At 42.0% G+C, this 19,465-nt stretch overlaps 1 protein-coding gene across 1 annotated transcript in view; it reads left to right on the top strand.

Annotated features, from left to right (window-relative positions):
- LOC139654121 (protein diaphanous homolog 2-like) overlaps positions 1-19,465 on the top strand; it is a gene marked incomplete at its 3' end in the record, with an annotated part of 136,222 nt that overhangs the window by 31,030 nt on the left and 85,727 nt on the right. The window contains exon 12 of the mRNA XM_071531159.1: positions 1,611-1,725. Within this exon, the coding sequence (XP_071387260.1) occupies positions 1,611-1,725 (115 nt within the window). The remainder of the gene's footprint in view (positions 1-1,610; positions 1,726-19,465) is intronic.

Below are 19,465 nucleotides of genomic sequence, written 5' to 3'. Positions count from 1 at the left end.
CAGTTGTGAAAGCATTTAGCTGTTCTCATCACTAATGTATTTTCAGGCCTATCCCTGATTTGTGCTCTGATAATCTTATAATTTTATAATGCACAGCTTAATTATGTAGAATGTAAAAGTCACCTCTATACATTGTGCTTTCTATAAATACTCTGACTTGTCTATATTTGGATTAAACAATTTACTATTCCTTCAGTGAGAAACCTTTTACACCATAACTTTATAAGATTAGATTTTACATTTTTCATCTTAAACATCTTTTTTGTTATTGAAATAATTATTATTAGAAGTCACAAACCTCTTTAATAATGTATCTTTTTTTTACTGTACTGTAAAAACCACAAAATAATGCTCTCTGTTCTTATCTTGAATCAATATCCGTTTGCATCAATGTACACATTCCACATTGGTGGTATCTTTTTGCTACAGCAGATTTTACTAATTCACTGCCTTCTCTGAATTAGGCTGCCACAAGTGTTATGTGGGCTGCTTTCTAGTATTTTGAGTGGGTCATATGAGAGGAGAGAAGGGTACAGAGGCACTTTACTCTCGACACGCAACACCAACACCAGGTCATTTTGAAAGTCTCATTAGCCTACCATTAAAGCACCTATTGTTGCCATTACAGCACTCTGCAACACACAGTAGCCCTCACCACAGCTTGTATTTAGCCTCTAGAATGATTGCCCAGCATCAGATGGAACTTTCTCTCTCTCTCTCTGGCGCTTAAGTGTTGCCCTTACACCTATTTCTGTATCTAACCACTGTGGTTTTGAGGGGGTTAATAACAGGTGCAATAAGCCAGCTACTTGTTCAGACCCTTGACACAACAGTGCCACGCTAAGTGCCCTCACCACAGTACTTAACACACTGTTTAGCAGACTAAGAAAAGTGCCACGCACATTACTAGCCAATTATCAGTCCAAAGCATTACATGGTTTGTTTACGTCTCTCTCTCTGCACTCTTGCTCTCTCTGTGTCTTTCACTCTTTCTCCTTCTATATACTGCACGCGCAACTGTGGGTGCATCCATGCTATCATCTCTGTGTGTGTAGGAGCTACTTAGCTTTTTAGAGCCTCTGCTGTTTCATGCAGGTCTAGGTAGGAGTGGTGTATAAAAAGGCTTGCTGGGTTTTTGTCGGCCAAACTGAAATTCACATACGTATATGTGTTTTTTTTATCTCGGGAGATAGTTTTCATATTTCTGGTTCAGTCAGGTCAGTCTGTCCACATCTACTTGTTTAGCACTGTCACATTCATGTAAAAGTTTGCCCTCTTAGTGAGAATATGTTATCCCCTGTGCTTTAATGAACTCAAAGGAAGGTGTTTATGCTGGCATCGTCCCTGGGACATGCTGCACAGTTGTGATCTGATGAAATAATGTGTTTAACCTTACAGTCTTTGTTCCTCTTACCCTTTTCTTGGTCTTTTCTGTTTGCCACTCAGATGCTAAGGATACATGCGCAAGGGCATGCGTGCGCGCGCACACACACACACACACACAAACACACACAAAACCCCATCTCCAGTGAGAAGAACGTTTTGAGTGGCAGGTTGGCGGAATGGCGGCCTCTGATTGTGGCGATAATGGAATCCTCGTGTCATTGCAGATAGTGCCTCAGGAAATGGCAGAGAATTGCTTCTGGATCAAAGTCAAAGAAGAGAAGTTTGAGAATCCTGACCTCTTTGCTCAGCTCTCCCTCTGCTTCTCCTCGCGGACCAAAGGTAAGAAGGCCTCATCTCTCTTCTCCCCTTCTTTAATTAATCTACACACATGCTTAATTTAGCCACACAGACACTGAATGCCAAGCCACTTTCATCTCCTGACACTTTAAGAAACCATTTGTCTCAGTGAAATGTTAATTATCTTTAAAACCAGCACTTTTTCCACTGCCTTTGAACACTTTGTTTCTGGATGTTCTCTATTCAAGTCTCTCAGCCAATTAGGGATACCAATACTGTTGTTGCAGGGTGTTTATGTCTTGTCAGTGAGATGGCTGGAAATGCAATGTGGCTGCACATTGTATTTGTTCTTTGTACCCATTGAGTAGTTTTAGATCAGTTTCTTTGTGTGTGTGTGTTTGTGTGTGTGTGTGCTCGTGCCTGTGTGCGCAAGTGTGTGCAAATGTGCACTTGTGCGTATGTGTGTGAACTGAGAGCAGTCATGCTTGGTTTGCTTCTTGCCTTTTCCAGTCCAGTAGGCCAATCCTCCATCGGGGAAGGTGGGAGGCTTTGTGAAGGAAGCTCTGGGAGTTTTCTCTGTCCCGGACAGTTTGTTTCTCAGATACACAACCAGGCTACCTAACTTGCTGATGAATAACACAAGCAGTACAGAGCAAGTTTGTTTTTGGATGGAGAAGGGTGTGTGAAGGCTCTTGATGTATTCCTCCCATGACAATTTGAGTGTTTTCCACTTCTCTGACAGCATGTGTGCGCAGTGCACTCCTCTAATTCTAGCAGCAGTGGGAGGGGGAGAAGTCAGAGCCCTGTCAAACACAGAACAGTCAGTACAGTCAAATCTGAGCTCTGTCAGGGTGTGTGGATTTAACTATCCAGAAGCCCCTGACTTTTTCCATATACCCACCGTCTGTTTGGACACCAGTCAGCCCGCGAGCAGTCTCTTGCTCTGTCTTCCTCACAGCCTCCAGGTCTACAAAACAAGGCTCATGTCTTTCTTGTTCCGTGAAATAAATAGCAATTTTGCCTCAGCAGCCGCAAGGTGATTTGCTGGTATAATACAGATGGAGAGAATGAGCAGGAAGGAACAGTTGTTGCTAGGCTTAATGAAGTGGCTGGGATAGGCCTGGGAGTCATGTCACTCTCTTCTGTCTTTCACCACGAGTTAAACTGGTACACACTGTTGTTTTCAACATCTTCTCTGTGACACTTTTGAAGTAATGGACAGTCACTACTTTTGGGCGAAACAAATTCAGTTATTATTATTTCTTATTTTATTGCTTTGTTGTACTTGTTTCATAGAATATATTGATGTAGGGAAATAAATGAAAGTAAGTCAACATTTATTTGTTGAGCATAGTTGATGATTAAAGGCCCAGTTTCAGATAAGTGATGTTATCCCTGTTCACTGGGAACAAAGATGTAATTTTGCATTTTTGGACAGATAATTAAAAGTGTCCTATCTCTAAGGCTGCTTAGAGTCAATTCTTAATTTGAAATTGTGTACCTCTCTTTTAATCTGTAGGTCCTTAAATTCAAATTCAGCTTGTTTTCATGTTCCATAGACACATGGCTTTAACACCGCTTTAAAATTTTCTCTAAAATGTCTTTTTTAAATTCACATTCTCACCCATTTAAAAAAAATAAAAAAAGTTCTATAGATAGTCCGTGTTCCCGCTGGCAGGGTAGGAATTCATGATCCAGCATTTCCCCTGGGAGTTACCTTTGCTGGATCCCTATCAATTACCCCTGCAGCGACTTCACTGAATCAGCTCTTTTCCCTCTATTGTTGAAACAGAACATGATTCGCTCATGAATGAAAAATGCTGTTTAATGTTTGATATCTAAAACCCCTTGTTTTTTTTTTTTTTTCCCCCGTCGGTGTGGAGTTAAAAGTCGATGAGAAGGCCTTTGATGTAGATGGTATTGCAGAAAAGGTGCTAGATAGGACCATACCAAAATGAGATGATAGTTCATTTTCTTTTTCTTTCCTCTTTTTCATGATTTATGCAATATAGTCTTTCAAATGCATGCAATCTGAGGATACCTAAGATTAAATGTGCTTCAACATTCAGCATTTTGTCAAAAACACCCAGCCTTATTTGCACTTCCAGTCTGACCTATTTGTTGCGATAGTGGGTCTTCTTTCGCACCATGTCAAGTTGGTTAAATGGTATTGGTGCAGTCTCTGCCAGTGTAGGGGGTTCAGGTGGAGGGAGCCTGGCCAAATTAATTCATGAGGTCTCATACTCTCAGTGTAACTACAGACCATAAATCCTTTGTGCTGATCTGACAAACAAGTCACTGGTGGAAACCTACTTCATTTGTCTGGAAAATTGCCACCGTTATTTATGTAACACACACAAACACACACACACACATATACACACACTTGTTGGTTTTTCTTTTGCCTCTCTTTTGGTGCCCCCTCCCCCCCCCCACCCCCATCTCGACGTGGATATTTATAAGTAAAGCACACTTCGGGGGACTAGTGTATCGTGAAAGATGAGGCAAGCAGGTGTAAATGCCTTCCCAGCAGAGCTGCCCTCAGAAAATGGTGCAAAAAGGCTTCTGTTAACTCCACATTCCCTGGGACTCTTGCTTGTTACTTGCATTGTTGGAGAACAGCGCTACGACAGTAAAAGAAAAAAAAAAAATCTTCTTAACAGCCCCCAATTTTTAGATGCTTATTGCGCTCAGAGGCCTTTAAAACAACTGAGAATTCAAGACTGTCATCTCCCCTGCTGCTTTTATGAGTCCCACTGTTTAATGAGTTTTACCAAGAAAAGGAAATGATAATCAACAGGGATTTCAAGCTCTGCTTCCATCTTCTTAAAACAGTTTTTTTCGTTAATTGTTATGAGATGGTTCTTTGGCCTGATTGTAGATGGGAGTCGGGGAAACTCAAAGGCATGTGTTAGTTCCCAGGCATTGTAAACGCCACACACATCAACATAATTCAGCTGACTCACAGCGGCAACTGCAACATGTTTCATACTTAATTCATTAGTGATATCACTTTAAGTTACTACACTTACCTACACTTTGTTGTATTCTGAATCAGTTTTATTTTGCTAAAAATTTGAAGCACATTGTAGTTCTCCCTATGACAGATTCATTTAGTGTTACCTGTGTTTATTCTGGTGTTTTGCCAGTGTATGGCTATTATTTGAAAACAAAACCATCCATTCTGGTTTCACCTTGTTATTAGATCTCTCTCTCTCTCTCTCTCTCTCTCTCTCTCTCTCTCTCTCTCTCTCTCTCTCTCTCTCTCTCTCTCGAGTGGATGGTCCGAGTCAAACTTAAAATGTCTTATTAAAGCTACCTTGCTGGAATAACGGCAAAAGCCCAGTGATTCAACCTTCCAGTAATAGCAAAGGACTTGTTGAAACCATATTGCTGTAAAAAAGACAGGGATGCTTTTTTATTCACTTTAAGAACAAATCACCACTAAATCACATTTTTTGACCTGTAAACATGGTTGTGTGGCTACAGTATAGTGAATAGCATTAACCCTGTATTTAATTTCCACATTTTTCAAATTAAGTCCTACATCCGCTTCTAGGGGCAGGAAATCGTTGCACTGCTCTGTATGGGCTGAAACTTTCAACAGTGTTGCACTTATGGCCACACCTCAACCAGTGATGTCAAGGCAGGTATTTCATCCCTGGCAGCATCAAATGCTTTGCGATCAGAAAATTCTTACCATCCCCAAGTAGAGATAGGCGATCCGTTATCACATAAAAACACCCATTCTCGCTCCCCATCCCACTTTTTCACATCTTTCAAAACTGTGTTCAAGGTGGAGACTGGCTGCAAACAGTTTGTTTACGCACTCTTTAAACAAACTCTTACACTTGTTTAAAACCCTACGTTGGTTTCACTGAGGAGGACTATCGTAAAGCCCCACTCACTTCAGTGGATCAACCTCAGACCATCAGGAGAAAGAAGAGAAGTTCTGATTTGATCTTTGGTGAGCTGTGTCAGCAGGAAGAGGGGCTTCCTTAAGGTCATCCAGCTCACTTCAATTCCTGTGTCCCTACCATACTCAAGAGACCCCTATTGCTCATCCCTCCTACGCAAACTGATCGCAGGACAGTCGGGTCAATAAGTCCTCTAAACCTCCCCACCCGGTCCTCATAAGCTGCTTCCAAATAACCCCTCTCTGTGCCTGACCTTGGCACACCACTAGGGGAAATTCAAGAGTCCCCTTGCACTGTTTCTATTTGTTCTGTCTTATTTAAATGGGCCCTGCGGAGCAACTTGACCACTTCATACTGTTGTTATTTTATTTCCCTGAAACTGCTTGTTTCGCCTTTTCCTCTCTTTCTCCTCTTTTCTTTCTCTTGTCCTTTACCCTTTTTCCGCCTTCACTTGGCTATATCGGCCTCTCCCTTTTCCTTTACCGTCTTCTCTAGTCACTTGGCTCTATCAGTCTCTCTCTTTTCCTTTACCCTCATCTCCCCTCACTTGGCTTTATCAATCAGTGGGTTGTGCCTGTGTACGGCTCTTGGGATCAAATCAGATTCACTTCTGGATTGAATGTGTGTAGCCATGGCCTGCTGCATTTGAAAGGCAATTCATTCAGCTGGAACTTTGCGGTTCAATTCGAAACAAGATTGATGTTGGCAAACTTCACACCCCCTTTCTTCCAAAATGTTTCCTCCGCCGTTGCCCACATCAATTGCTGATGGACAAAGGGCATATAAGCCATGTTGTAATGATGACGTCTGCGCTTCTCAACAGAAACAACACAGTCAGACAAGGAAAGTTGCTTGAAGACAGAAGCTTAAATCCTGGAATTGATCTCAATTTACAATAACATAGCCAATATTCTGTATCATTCATTAATCAACTTTTCCATAAACAGTCTTCATATTGCAGTATTTCCAACCCTTTATGATGTGAATGCATATGTTTAGGGATCACAGGGATGCTATGGCCGTGAATATATCCCAAATCTCCTTTGACCCACATGGTGGTGATGGTGGTGGTGTTGTTGTTGTTGTGTGGCCTAGTGAATGGATGCATGTACACTTCATGGTTGTTGACAATCCCCATTGTTCTGCAGTGGAACGTCTGCAGAGAAAGGCCTAATGGAGATGTATACGTGTATGTCCTGAGGGATGAGCTGGAGGCTGTACTCAACCCCTCCGAGTAGGGTCGCTGGGCCTTCCTTTCCCAGCATGCCTCTGTGTTAATGATGCCCATGCTGCTAATGAACGTGCCTAGCCCAGCGCTTGCAGTGGATATGGCCAGAGGGGATAGAGAGAAGTTTTACTGCTATGCCAATAAAGCACCTTTTGAATTGAATTGGGAAGTAGAGGGAGGGCGGAATGAAGAGAGAGACAGACAAAGAGCGAGAGGGAGAGGAAGAGAGGGAGAGAGATGAGGTAGGCATTTAGGCTCAGACACAATAATATGAACCCCTTTAGTGGACCCAAAGAATACTAGCGGTTGCGGGGGCATCAGGAAGTCTTAGTCCGTTTTCAAGACCCACCAAGAGAACAGATTATTTCCCCTTTTGTGTTTTCTGGTTTCCCCAAGGTTTGGATGATTCTCAGTAAAATTGTGCAGATCATGTGTGGTATTTCGACTTCTGTAAATACTCACTGTAAACAATCTTTAGTCCCTTGAAGATTGGTAGCGTTTAATTAATAAATGTATTTTTTTTATATTTATCGCTTTTGTTACCCCTCTGTGTTCAGTACTGAGGAGGAAACTCAGAAGTATGGTATCACTGTAAAGGTCAGCTCTGGAAAACAGCTTGGTTGGACTAAAGGAGATGGCCATGGTCAGGCTCCCCCTCATTTATCACATGGGATTTGATCAAATCCTTCCAGTGGTTCTCTTCACTCTCACACCCCCTATCCTTACCTCTGTCCCTACAACTCTACCCCACACACACTCCACCCGTCACACCGCACCGTGCGGTGTGCACACCAGCAGATTCTCAATCCCTGCTACAAAGCCCCAGCAGCGGGGCGGTAATGACCCTGCCACAACGGCAGTAATGATGGAATCAGTGGGGGGTTTAGCTGGCTCTCCGGCTCCCCCTAATAAGTCCCCTAATAACTCTGTTAACACCAGGGCTGACCCGGGCGCCAGATCAAACGCACTCACGCATGGTCAGCCACCTCACATGACACTCACCAACCTCTCAGTCAGAAGACAAAACTGTTGCTGACCGGCACACTGAGTGCTATGTGCTGGGGGCGGACAATGGCTGTACAATGTAGGTGTAGAGTTTTGTCTTACGGGATACAGAGGAACAAGAGCCAACAAGAGCCACTCAAAATATTTTAATCCAGATCTATTCATTCACTAACAGCATGTCTTCTTAATAGAAACCTTTGAAAAGCTTGTTGCTTTGCAAAACACTTATCCCAACACTACCATTGGAGATCTGCCTCCACAGATACTCACAATGCAATAAAGGCTTTTGGCTAATGAGAGGCTAAAGCTCAGCTCAAGACACTGGCACTCAGTGTGGAATTGTTCCATCAGTCCGCCTTGTATTAATAGTGAGCATAGAATGATGAGCCTCTGATATGTTCTATGTTAAAGTGTTGGGAACTCAGGCTTGGTGGTTTGCCATGCCTCCCTGGAGGACAAGGCTGTTTATTGCTGATTCTGTTTATTGAGAGGAGGGAGCATCCGCCAAAGCAGCTTCCTCTGCATCTTCATCTCTTGCTTTTCCTCTCCAGGAGAAGCAGCATCCTGTCATCCCTCCCTCTCTCTTTCTCTTTCATCTCATTCTCTTTCTCCGCTTACTTCTGAAACCTTCTCTTTGGACCTGTCTGTGCCCCATCTGGAATCAAGGCCGGCCAGTGTCTCACTCGCGAAAAGACAAATGCACACACACTCTCTCTCTCTCTCTCTTTTAGTGTGTGTCTCTCTGTCTCACGCGCGCACTTGCTTGTTCGCTCACACTCTAGCAGCAGCGCTCTTCCCCAAACAAGATCACAGTTGTCAAGTGTTTTGCCATATACTTGTTTTGTAAACGCTCATCAGTGTCTGTGAAAAGAGAGAGCTTGAGATGCTTGGCGAATTGTTTTGATAACCCAAGACCTTCGCTCACTCCAGTGAATTAGTGCATTCTGGATTAAACATCCATTATTATTTCCAGCAAAGCAAAGTGGATGTTATCCCATTTTGGAAAAAAGAAAAGTCTCAAATGGTACTGTTTTCCTCATTTTAGAAGGGAAGCCATTTGTCTAATTGCTTGCACAGGCAGGGGACATTTGTCTCAATAAAACACAAAACACCCTGATGTTCAATTCTCTCTGTTTGGGGCAGCCAGCCCACTGTGAATGTCTCAGGGTCAGCCCTTTTCCTTGCTCATCCCTGCACTTTTTTAATATATCACATATGAATGGAAATTAGGCCCTTAAATATTAATGACATGTAATTGGTTTATTGTACATTAGCAAGACTACTGTGTGTGTATGTGTGTGTGTGTGTGTGTGTGTGTGGGAGAGAGAGAGCTAAGGAGGGGGAGAGAGAGAGAGATAGAGAGAGAGAGAGAGAGAGAGAGAGAGAGATTTCCTCTTATTCGTACTTCATATTGCCTCGCTGTGATGTCCCACTGATTTTAATCTTCTCTTCTCAGATGAGAGCCATTCTTGCTATCACAGTGCACTTTAACTTTAGCCCCCTGAATATTAGCTTTCCTTGATACCTGCCTCTTACAGCCTCCCAAGTCTACACCCCGCTAACTTTTATGTGCCTTCAGGTACATTGCAATGTTCATCAAAATCTTTCTCTCCAAAAGTAAAATACCCCCTGTGCATCTATATATTTTCTTTCTTTTTCTCTTTGCTTACTGACTCTGATAATCTCAACTAATACATAGGCTATTTGTGATATGTCTATCTCTCAATGTTATCTTTTCAATCTAGTCCTCCACCGGCACTCAAAATGAATCTTTTTTTCTCCATTTGTTTTATAACTTATTGTCAACCTCTATCAGTAACCCCCTGCTGTTGTACCTCATTAATTCATTGTTCCTATTTTGTTGCTGTTGCACAACTAGTCTCGTCACTTTCATGGCAGAAGAACTCTATTCTTTCAGACTGTATAGTTTCTTCAAGAGTGTCCTTGCAACAATACTTTGAGGACCATATACCTACTAAGCGTGCTGACTTACTGCATACTGATAAGGTTTGAATACACAAAAAAGAAAAAAAAAAGAAAAACAAAATAGTCTCTAAAGTGATTTTCCTCAAACTCAGGTACACTCTGTACCTGAGAATATTTCCATGTTTCTTAAGTTCACTCTGAATCTATTTGTAAAAAAATCATAATTCTTTTTGATAGTTAAATTTTAAATATATTTTTGGGATGGTGTGTACAGCATACAGCGTATTATGCTTGTGCATTCAGATGTATTCAAGGCTTGGAGTATCTGGAGTATGTCCTTGCTTTGACCATTACCAACTTATTTGTTATTTGATACATCATGAATAAACATCACCCCACAAAATAAATAAATAAATAAATAATGCATATGATTGTAATATCTTCCCGGGGGAAGTTTAGACATTCAGAAGGGGGCAACAGTAATAGTTTCTGTTAAAAGAATAAGAAACTGCATGCATTTCTCTCTCTCATGCTCTGTGTGTGTGTGTGTATTCTGTATGTGTGTGTGTATTCAGTGTCTGTGCGTGCTTGCCTAATTGAGTGATAGTGTCTTTTAACAATGGGACTTGCCTTTTAAGAAGAGGACAATGTCACAGGACTGTACTCATATGGAAAAGCCCCAGTGGAGCCTCATTATCTCACGCCCATGATCCCAGACAGCGGAATATGAAGTGCATATCTAATCCAGCTAGGGAGTATGAGCACAAGAGCAGTGGGTTTTTATGGAGAACACATGTTGGTGTCTCACTATATGTGTGGACGGACTGGTGTGCTGGATTGGCCCATTTTTGAGTAATGCATTTGCATATAATAGGGTTGTAAAAGTGTTGAGTGTGATAAGTCAAGGGACATTAATTCATATTATGTTGATAAACCCTCAGTCCCCTTTCAAATTGAAAATATTCAGTGTTAATAGCCGAGGATAGTTAAAAATTTACATATTCGTTACAAATTATCAGACTGCCTAATGAAGTCCCTCTGTTAACATTTGTTGTAACCTTTTTTTATTGTTTTATAAAAGGTGTTCTTGTTCCAAAGAACCAAAAAAAAAAAAAGAACATGTCTTTACTGCTGCTTTGGTTTCCTCATACACTCCTGTATAATGGCAGCCTTTACTCAAATCCATTTGGAGTGATTCAATTACACTCTTGACACTGTATTAGCAACTTATACAGCTTTGTTTTCACTCTCCTTGCCGGGTATTAATTTCAGGGGCCGATAGCTTTTGTTCTACTTAAGCAATAGTTGGTACTTCTTCTCTGATAGGCCTGTAGACACAGTTTGTTTTTCAAGCTGTTCCAACTCAACCACCCGCTGTATTTCATAATCTCCTCTTAAATGAGATCGAACACAAACTCTGTTGGCCATGCTGTTAACAGAAATCATCAGTTGTAATTGCAAATCTTGTACTTGTATCTCAATTTTACACTTGTTTTCCAACTCCGACCTCTCCAAATGTGCTTTGGATCCGGCTGCATGTTGACTCATGATTTCCGTACAGATCAAAGAGTGCACACAAACCCTGTTGCTCTCCTGACTAGCACAATGCCTGACACTGCATGCTAGCCTGCCGACTTTGTTACATGTTATTATGTTTAATTTGTCTTTGAGCCTCTTTGGTGGAATTGGTTTGGGCCTACAAGTGGGCCAGGGGGTGGCACTCCCACAGCCAATCTGGCTGGAAAGAGATAGAGAGGAGACAGAGGAGGACTGGAGGGAGAGAGCAAAGTGATGTCACAGCCAGGACGGGTAAACAATCAGAGTCCTGCGTGTTCAAGATGGTGCCTCTTTGAATATAAACAATCATGACTTCTCCAGCCACAGCAAGGTAAATTACTGCACAGACAGGAAAGGTTGAGATGAGGGAGGGAGAGGGTAAGGTAAGCAGACCATCCTGATTACGGATCCTGATCCACAGACTGGAAAAAGAAAAGGAAATAAACAAACAAACAAACAAACAAACAAAAGATTGACATTTTACTTGCAAGGACTTTACAGTGAACAGTTATAGTAGCAGGGACTTTTTTTATGGTATATGCTACACAATCAGGTTGAATTAATGTTTCACAAATGTTTAGGGAAGTTGTTAATAAATGTGAAAGTGATAATAACAATCCACAACTTTTTCATTTAATGTCCATTTTGCTACTCTCCATCACAAATTGATAATATACAATAGTGATTCAAGCTATAGCTTTGCTATCTACATTGGGTGCTTTTATTATTATGTTGGGCCAGTGCCGACATTGAGTGCAAAAAACAAACGCATTGACCATAATCAAGGAGACAAGAATCTCACAGATGATAAATTTAATTGTTAATATTGTTGCACGCGTCGTCAAACTCATCATGAACCATTTTTCTTGATGTTCTATGTGAATCCCTTAGAAAGTGTTAGCAAAAGGACAGCATCTTTGTGAGAATTATTGTACATATAGACTATGACACAGACATAGAGCTCAAGAAAGAATGTTGTCAAAGAGAGTGAGAGAGATGCAGTAGAAGAAAGTAAAAGAGAATGAATGTCTGGGTGAGACATAGTGTTGGGATTTTCTGGATGTATGACAGAAAAGCATGATTTTAAAGCTGTTCTCTGGCTGTCCAGAAGACTGAGCACCTCACCATGGGAGGCACATACAGTATTCTATCTGTTGCACTTTTAACAGTTTCCCTTTGGGATGCACAGATTGCTACAGTTAGCCTTTGCTTCTTACCTTTTCTTTTGTTTACTTCCCTATGCTCCCTCCCGATCCCTTTCTCTACTCCCTTCACCATCTTTCTTTCCCTATCATCTCCCCTTGCCTTGAACTCAGTCTCTCTCCCCCTCTTTCCTCTAATCATTATCTTTCTACTGTATCTACTGCATATTTATTTCACATCTATATGCATTTCACTGTCTGCATTAATGTCTCTCTCTCTCAGTCATTGTTTTTTCCCTCAATCTCTTTTTGAATAACCTCTTATTTGAAAAGTTAAACAAGTGGAAGTTTATCTTCACTGCTAATTCAACTGTGAATTCTTTCTTTGCTAGATGTGCAAGGATGGCAAGAAAATAATTATCCTTTTTCAAAGGGTTTTATAATGGGACTCCTAGCCTAACAAACATGTAGGACAGCCTTATTTTTATTTTTCATATGTGTTACTCCCATTTGTCAGTCTTCAACCTTTTGTTGATGAATATTAACATTATTATTTAAAATTTGACATGTTAAATAATGTGAGAATAGGACACATTGTTATGGGCAGGTGAAATTATTTAGATAAATCACATGGCTTTGTGTTTGGTAATGTTGCAGTGCAGCAGCCCTGGAGGTAACACTTTCTCTGAATTGCAGCATTTGCAGATTGTTTCTTTCTTTGTTCTCTCCTTTTTGACCATGTTTTATTAAACACACAGTGTACAACTGTGGAGACTACTGCAGAAAAGCCTAAAACCGTAGTGTGATAAATGTGCAGAAGGCCAAACAAGTCTGCTGTAAATGTGCACCATTATTTTAATGATGTTTTTGGCCTGTTGTTTGACTTTGGTCCATTCTTTGCCTGTATAAACAAACAACAGAGAATTCACAAACCCTAAGGGTGCTTGGTCCTGCTGTGAAGCTGCCCGTAGACAGACACACACACACACACACACACACACACACACACACACACACACACACACACACACACACACACACACACACACACACACACACACACACACACACACACACACACGTATAGATTTAGCCATGTTAAAAGCCTTAGTTCTTACAGTGGTGTTGCACTGTTATTGCACTGTTGCTCCACCCACACAAGCATATGAATGGAAACTCAGTAACATTACGGGATAGAGGTAGCGTGTTGAGGGAATTCTACATTTGCTATGACTGTATACACATGCATACTCTTAATCAGATACTAAAGCAAGCAAGTTTTCCTGATTGATTTGACTTTGTTGACACTAAAACCCATAGTAGGCAGGCAGACCACATCAGGAAGTATTCCAGGAGGTGTTTCATCATTTCCTCATCCAGTCCAGAACTCTGACCCCGCTAGCTCATTGCTAGATGAGGCCTGACTGGTGTCAAGTCCATGTGTAAATGTTCCACTGGATTGAAGTCCGGTTGGAGACTGTTAAGTAGGGGAGCCAGTGGTTTTGAAGACCAGACAGATTAGTTTGACTGTGTGGATTTGCATTAAGGTATTTCTGCTCTCCTGGCCTCCTCTTCACCTCTCCACCTCTCCTCCAATCCATCTCTGGCTGAGGTGAAGCAGCTTATTAACTTTTCTGAGGCCACAGGCATCCCTAGGATGGAAAGACACCGCGGACGTAGTGTGTAAGACAAATTAACCTTTGAGGATTGATACGCCTTGATTTAATTTTAATCACACTAAGCAGCGAAGCGCACTGGAAATTTCATGTCCGAAGCGAACGTGGAGAACATATTACACTTTTCATCTGTGTTCAGCTGTATTGAAATGAGATGTCAGCTGGCTGAATAGCAATGGGAGTCTTTCATACCTTGTGGATATGATATTCTAGTGCTTCTAAATCCTTTATTGTCTCCTTTTTTCGTGATCTTTCTCTGTATGGATCAAATCTTGCAATCGCATGCCCCTTTTCCTGAGTGTGTAGTGTTTCATATATATATATATATATATATATATATATATATATATATATATATATATTATTATTTACTTCAATAGATATTGATTTAGAAATATGTTAGAAATATCTATGTCTCTATCTCTGTCTCTATCTCTATATCTCTTTGTCTATCTATCTAATCAATTGTTTATTTTGCACAGTGTGTGATTGGTACTATCATCCCAGCCAGTCCCTCTGTACAACAACAGATCAGTATCCAGCTCGAATCAGCTCAGCTCGTTCCCGCAAAATCTGCCAGAAACTTGGGTATCATGATTGATGACCAACTAACCTTTAAGGAACATGTGGCTTCTGTTGCTCGGTCATGCCGATTTGCCCTGTACAACATCAGGAAGATCAGACCCTACCTGTCTGAGCATGCAGCACAACTTCTAGTACAGGTGCTTGTAATATCACGCCTTGACTACTGCAACTCCTTACTGGCAGGGCTCCCGGCATGTACGCTCAAACCTCTGCAGATGATCCAGAACGCGGCGGCACATCTGGTCTTCAACCAGCCCAAAAGAGCACATGTCACTCTGCTGTTCATATCCCTCCACTGGCTCCCAGTTACTGCTTGCATCAAGTTTAAGTCCTTGATGCTCGCCTACAAAGCAGCAACCAAAATGGCTCCTACCTACCTGAACTCCCTCATTCAGGTCTACGCTCCCTCCCGCCACTACGCTCTGCTAAGGAACGGCGCCTGGTGCTGCCACCACAACAAGGCCCTAAGTCTCTAGCCAGACTCTTCTCTTCTGTGGTTCCTCGGTGGTGGAACGAGTTACCAAACTCCATTCGATCCGCAGAGTCCCTCTCAATCTTTAAGAAAAGCCTAAAGACCCAGCTCTTTAGTGAACACCTTCTCACCTGATGGATTGTGTAATGCCAAAAAAAAAAAAAAAAAAAAAAAATCTTTATCTGCCTCTATGCACTCTATGCATTGCCTCACAGCACTGCCTCGTAGCACCTATGTCCTGTTGGACCAGAACTTAGCTTTATGGCACTTACTCTCGTTGTTCTCTCCTGAATAGATCCTAGCTTGTGTTGTATAAAAATCTCATATGTACGTTGCTTTGGATAAAAGCGTCTGCCAAATGAGAAATTGTAATTGTACTATTGTATGTTGTTGCATCAGCGAGACATTTTTCCTTCATTCTCCGCAGGTGTTGACCCGTCTAGCTAAAGGTCACTCTGGTGAAGCCACCCCACAGAAAATGTTCGAGTGAATTAATGGGAGTCAAACAAAACAAAACAAAAAAAAAAACACAAAACAAAACAGAACACACATACACTCAGCCACATATTGAACACAATATAATGTATCAATACATATTGATACATTATATTACACATTATTTGTACATTATATTCTGCAGGAAATGCACAGATGCAGACATCTTGAAGCATGATGACTGAATAAAAGTGTTCAGCAAACATGCATGCTGGCATGGACACACGCTTATTCCCATACCAACTGATGCACATGATCAAGAATTCAATTTAGGAGCCATTCCCTTCTCTCAGCAGTTACCTATCCCAATCGATCTGTAGCAATTTATCCCAGGGAAATACCATACATCTTTTACACATCTGCTACAGCTGTATCCATAATTGACTATTGGAAGTGCGGAGCTCCCCAGCGATGCAATTAGAGCTCCCGCAGTGTGGTGGAGGCTTGGGAAAGAGAGGTGCACAGGGGTCACCTTGTAGCCCATTACTCTGCCCCTGACATGGGTGGTCTTCTACCCACCAGGGGGACACTCCCAGGGCAGAAAAGGAGCTGCCTCACAACACTCTCCTGTTGTACTATCCAAAGTTGTTTTCAGCTTGTTTGGCTGCAATGAGTGTGGAATAAAAAGGTGTTTTTTTTTTGTTTTTTGTTTTTTTTCTCAAAGTCTTGTTCCCATAGTTTTAATGGCTGCAGTAAGCAGCAGACAGTAATGAGAGCTGATAACAGGCAGGCAGCCGGCGAGAGTGCCAGTGAAAATGCTCTGAGGTTAATTGTTTGTGCATCAGGGTTTCAGTTTGCCTTACACTATTGGCATTAGCCAAAGCTAGCGCAGTGTTGGAGGCATGGGCCTATGCCAGGCTGTGATGAGCTAGTGGTGTAGTGGATGACTAAGCAGGGCACAGTGGCCATCAGGGCCCGTGAGCCCCTCTGTACATCTGAAGCTGGGTTTGTTCATTAAAGGCGTGGGAGACGGGTTGACCTTAAGCAGGTCTAAAATGACCCCACTCTCTGTAAATGCTTCATTAGCTTTGGTTTGTGTTACACTGGACTGCTTTATTTATCTGCCCCTCTACTCTCTCCACCTAAGTCGTGCATACAGTGTGTGTGTGTGTGTGTATGTATGTGTTAATGAGAACTCCTGGTGGTGTGTAATTAACACAACAGCAAATGTCCCCAAAGGGTAAGATTAACGTTGAACACATTAGACACAATGGAGCCCTGGAGAGAGCATTTGTGTGTGTGTGTGTTTGTGTGTGTGTGTGTAAGTTAAACCATAACTCCTGTTGCCATAACTGTGTTGCTGCCACTTCGCTCTCTCACACAAACACGGACACACATGCACACTCACACAAAGCCAGCAATCCCTTTGGATTTGCGGGCTCCTCACATGCAGGCTGGCAGGATTCTGCCTGCCTTCCTTTCCCGACCGCCTCCTCCACACAACCTGGTCCAACAAAGATAAACACATGCTGGGTAGATTATTAGAGAAGTACCAAGGGCCCCACAGCAGAGCAGCCACTGCACCATTGTGCTATGAACGTGGTGGCGCCTTGTACAATCCAACGCAGTCGCCCCCAGGGTGTTCTGATACATAGTTAGACACAGGTGGGCGCTGATACCAGCATGAGAGCTACAATGGACTCCAATGACATTTCACTGTCAAAAGAAAGTCCCAGAATTCCTAGGCACCTTGTTTTTAGTACTAGCATTACTTGTAGTTATAGATGCTCTAGCAGCTTGATAATTAGGAATGGAAACATGCCAGTTACAGATTAGTATACAATGTACAGATAATTTTTTCCTAGTCTTGTACTGAGCAAATTAAAGGGGGCAGGCTTCATCTTGGACTCTATCTTGTTTATTTGAGGCTTTGGAGTAAACCAGTGTTTGTTTCATCCTTTAGAGATGAACGACAGGATATATTGAGGGTCAGAGGTGATGATGAGTGTGTAGACTGCATTCACTGACTAACCCCCAACAGAGACTCTCTCCTTCAGCTTTGAAAGGTTTGACTTTCCCTGGCGACCCCATTGGGTAAATAAGCTTCCTCGGTGTCGGAATAGGCATGGATGACTGTTGCTGAAATTACCCTGTTAATACAATAGGTTCCAACCAAAGTGCCAAAATGGCACACACACACACACACACACACACACACACACAATTACTGTATGCATCTGAGCCTGTATGAGGTGAAGGTTGCCATAGCAACCAGCCAGCCTCTGTGTGTGAGTGTGTGTGTGTGTGTGTGTGTGTGTGTGTGTGTGTGTGTGGTTGTTTGTGTTCATGCAGGTGTGTGCATGGATGCTTGCACGTGTGTGTGTGTGTTCATACTGTATATGATAGGTACTGCAAATCTGCTTTGCTGCTTTGGTGTGCAGGAAACAGTCGAGGGAATGGTACGAGATGAACTTATTGAGTTCACACCATGCTGTTTGATGGTGTGGTACTGTAGTTTCTGAGTGACACATTGGTCCTGCGAGAGGGAGAGAGAGTGCATATGTGAGAGGAAGGGAGTGTGTGTGTGTGAGAGATCGCACAAGAGAAAAGAGAGAGGAGATGAGAAGACAGAGAGGAAGATGGAGCACGCGCAAAATAGATGTTTTGAAGAGTGGTATTATTTGAGATGAAGGGAGCGATAGAGGATGGTAGACTGATGTGATAAGTACACCAGTGGAGGCTGTTATTGCTGCTAAGGAAAATGAAAACGTTTCTCAGCAGATAGGATTTGTGCATACAGCGCCACACTTTCGTCAACTTATTGGATTGGGAGTAAGCTGTGAGATTTCTAAATTAGCTTGCTTCACTGGCAACAAGACATTACTCTGTTTATCTTATTACTGTGATATTTTATTAATTCCATTGAGATGTGTCAGGGAAGTTCTACCGTAATGGTTGGCTTTTGAAATTACCAAAAGATTAGGTAGTTTCCTAGACTGACAAATGTAGTGGTGACACCTTTGCCAGTAGAGGGAGTGCTTGTACTGGGGCAAAATTAATTGTCTTTCTGGTTGTTTTGTTTGCCTGACACTGTGTGTCTGTGTGTGTACACGAGTGCACTCTTGATTCTTTGTTCCTCTGTGTGTTAGTGTAAACACATGCAGGCATACAGACACACACATGGATACACACCCTGTTGGCCTCGACAGGCTGCCTGCACTAGTTCTATTGTTCTGTCTGTTATAATTAATAAAAACATGCCATCAAACCAACAATCAACACTAGTTCACTGGTGTCTCTGAATCTTTCTCCTCTGTATGTGGCTTGATGTCAGTGTCCTCCAGCACCCAGGAAATTAGCCCTAATTAATATGACACATTCTCACCAGAAAATACGAATAGCTCTTTGCTAGCAATTACACTATTCAGGGTCTCTTAAGCGGTTAATCGCTGATCGGAGCTGGCAGGTCAAGGTTATAGTGCTTCCATCCAACAAACATCACCAAACACAGCTGCCAAACCTGGAGGAAAGATATCCATACTCTCTACTACTACACCAAGTCAGCACAGCCAACCTCATACTTGCAACACAGGAATTTGTTATTGTATCTGTTTTTGGCCTGATAGCATCATAAACATGTGAGGAGAAGTGTTTTTGCTGATTTAGCCCACCGGGCATAGGCTTGAGTAGTAGAATATTTTAGTTTATAGTATGTAGTGGCAGCGAATACAGATTTTAAAATGTTTTAAAGTAATTTCAGTTGAATCAATATGGTGTTTCCTCAAGGTTTTGCAACTTCTGGCCTTCGATGTCGTGTGTCTAAGTTGGCAAGTGATGGT

This window comes from Centroberyx affinis, unplaced genomic scaffold (genome assembly GCF_046629955.1).
Source record: "Centroberyx affinis isolate AG114_WGS23_722 - 3 ecotype Tasmania unplaced genomic scaffold, CSIRO-AGI_Caff_v1 ptg002046l_1, whole genome shotgun sequence".
Lineage (NCBI taxonomy): Eukaryota > Metazoa > Chordata > Actinopteri > Beryciformes > Berycidae > Centroberyx > Centroberyx affinis.
Note: the sequence above shows the minus strand (reverse complement) of the source record. Positions and strands in the feature narration are given on the sequence as shown.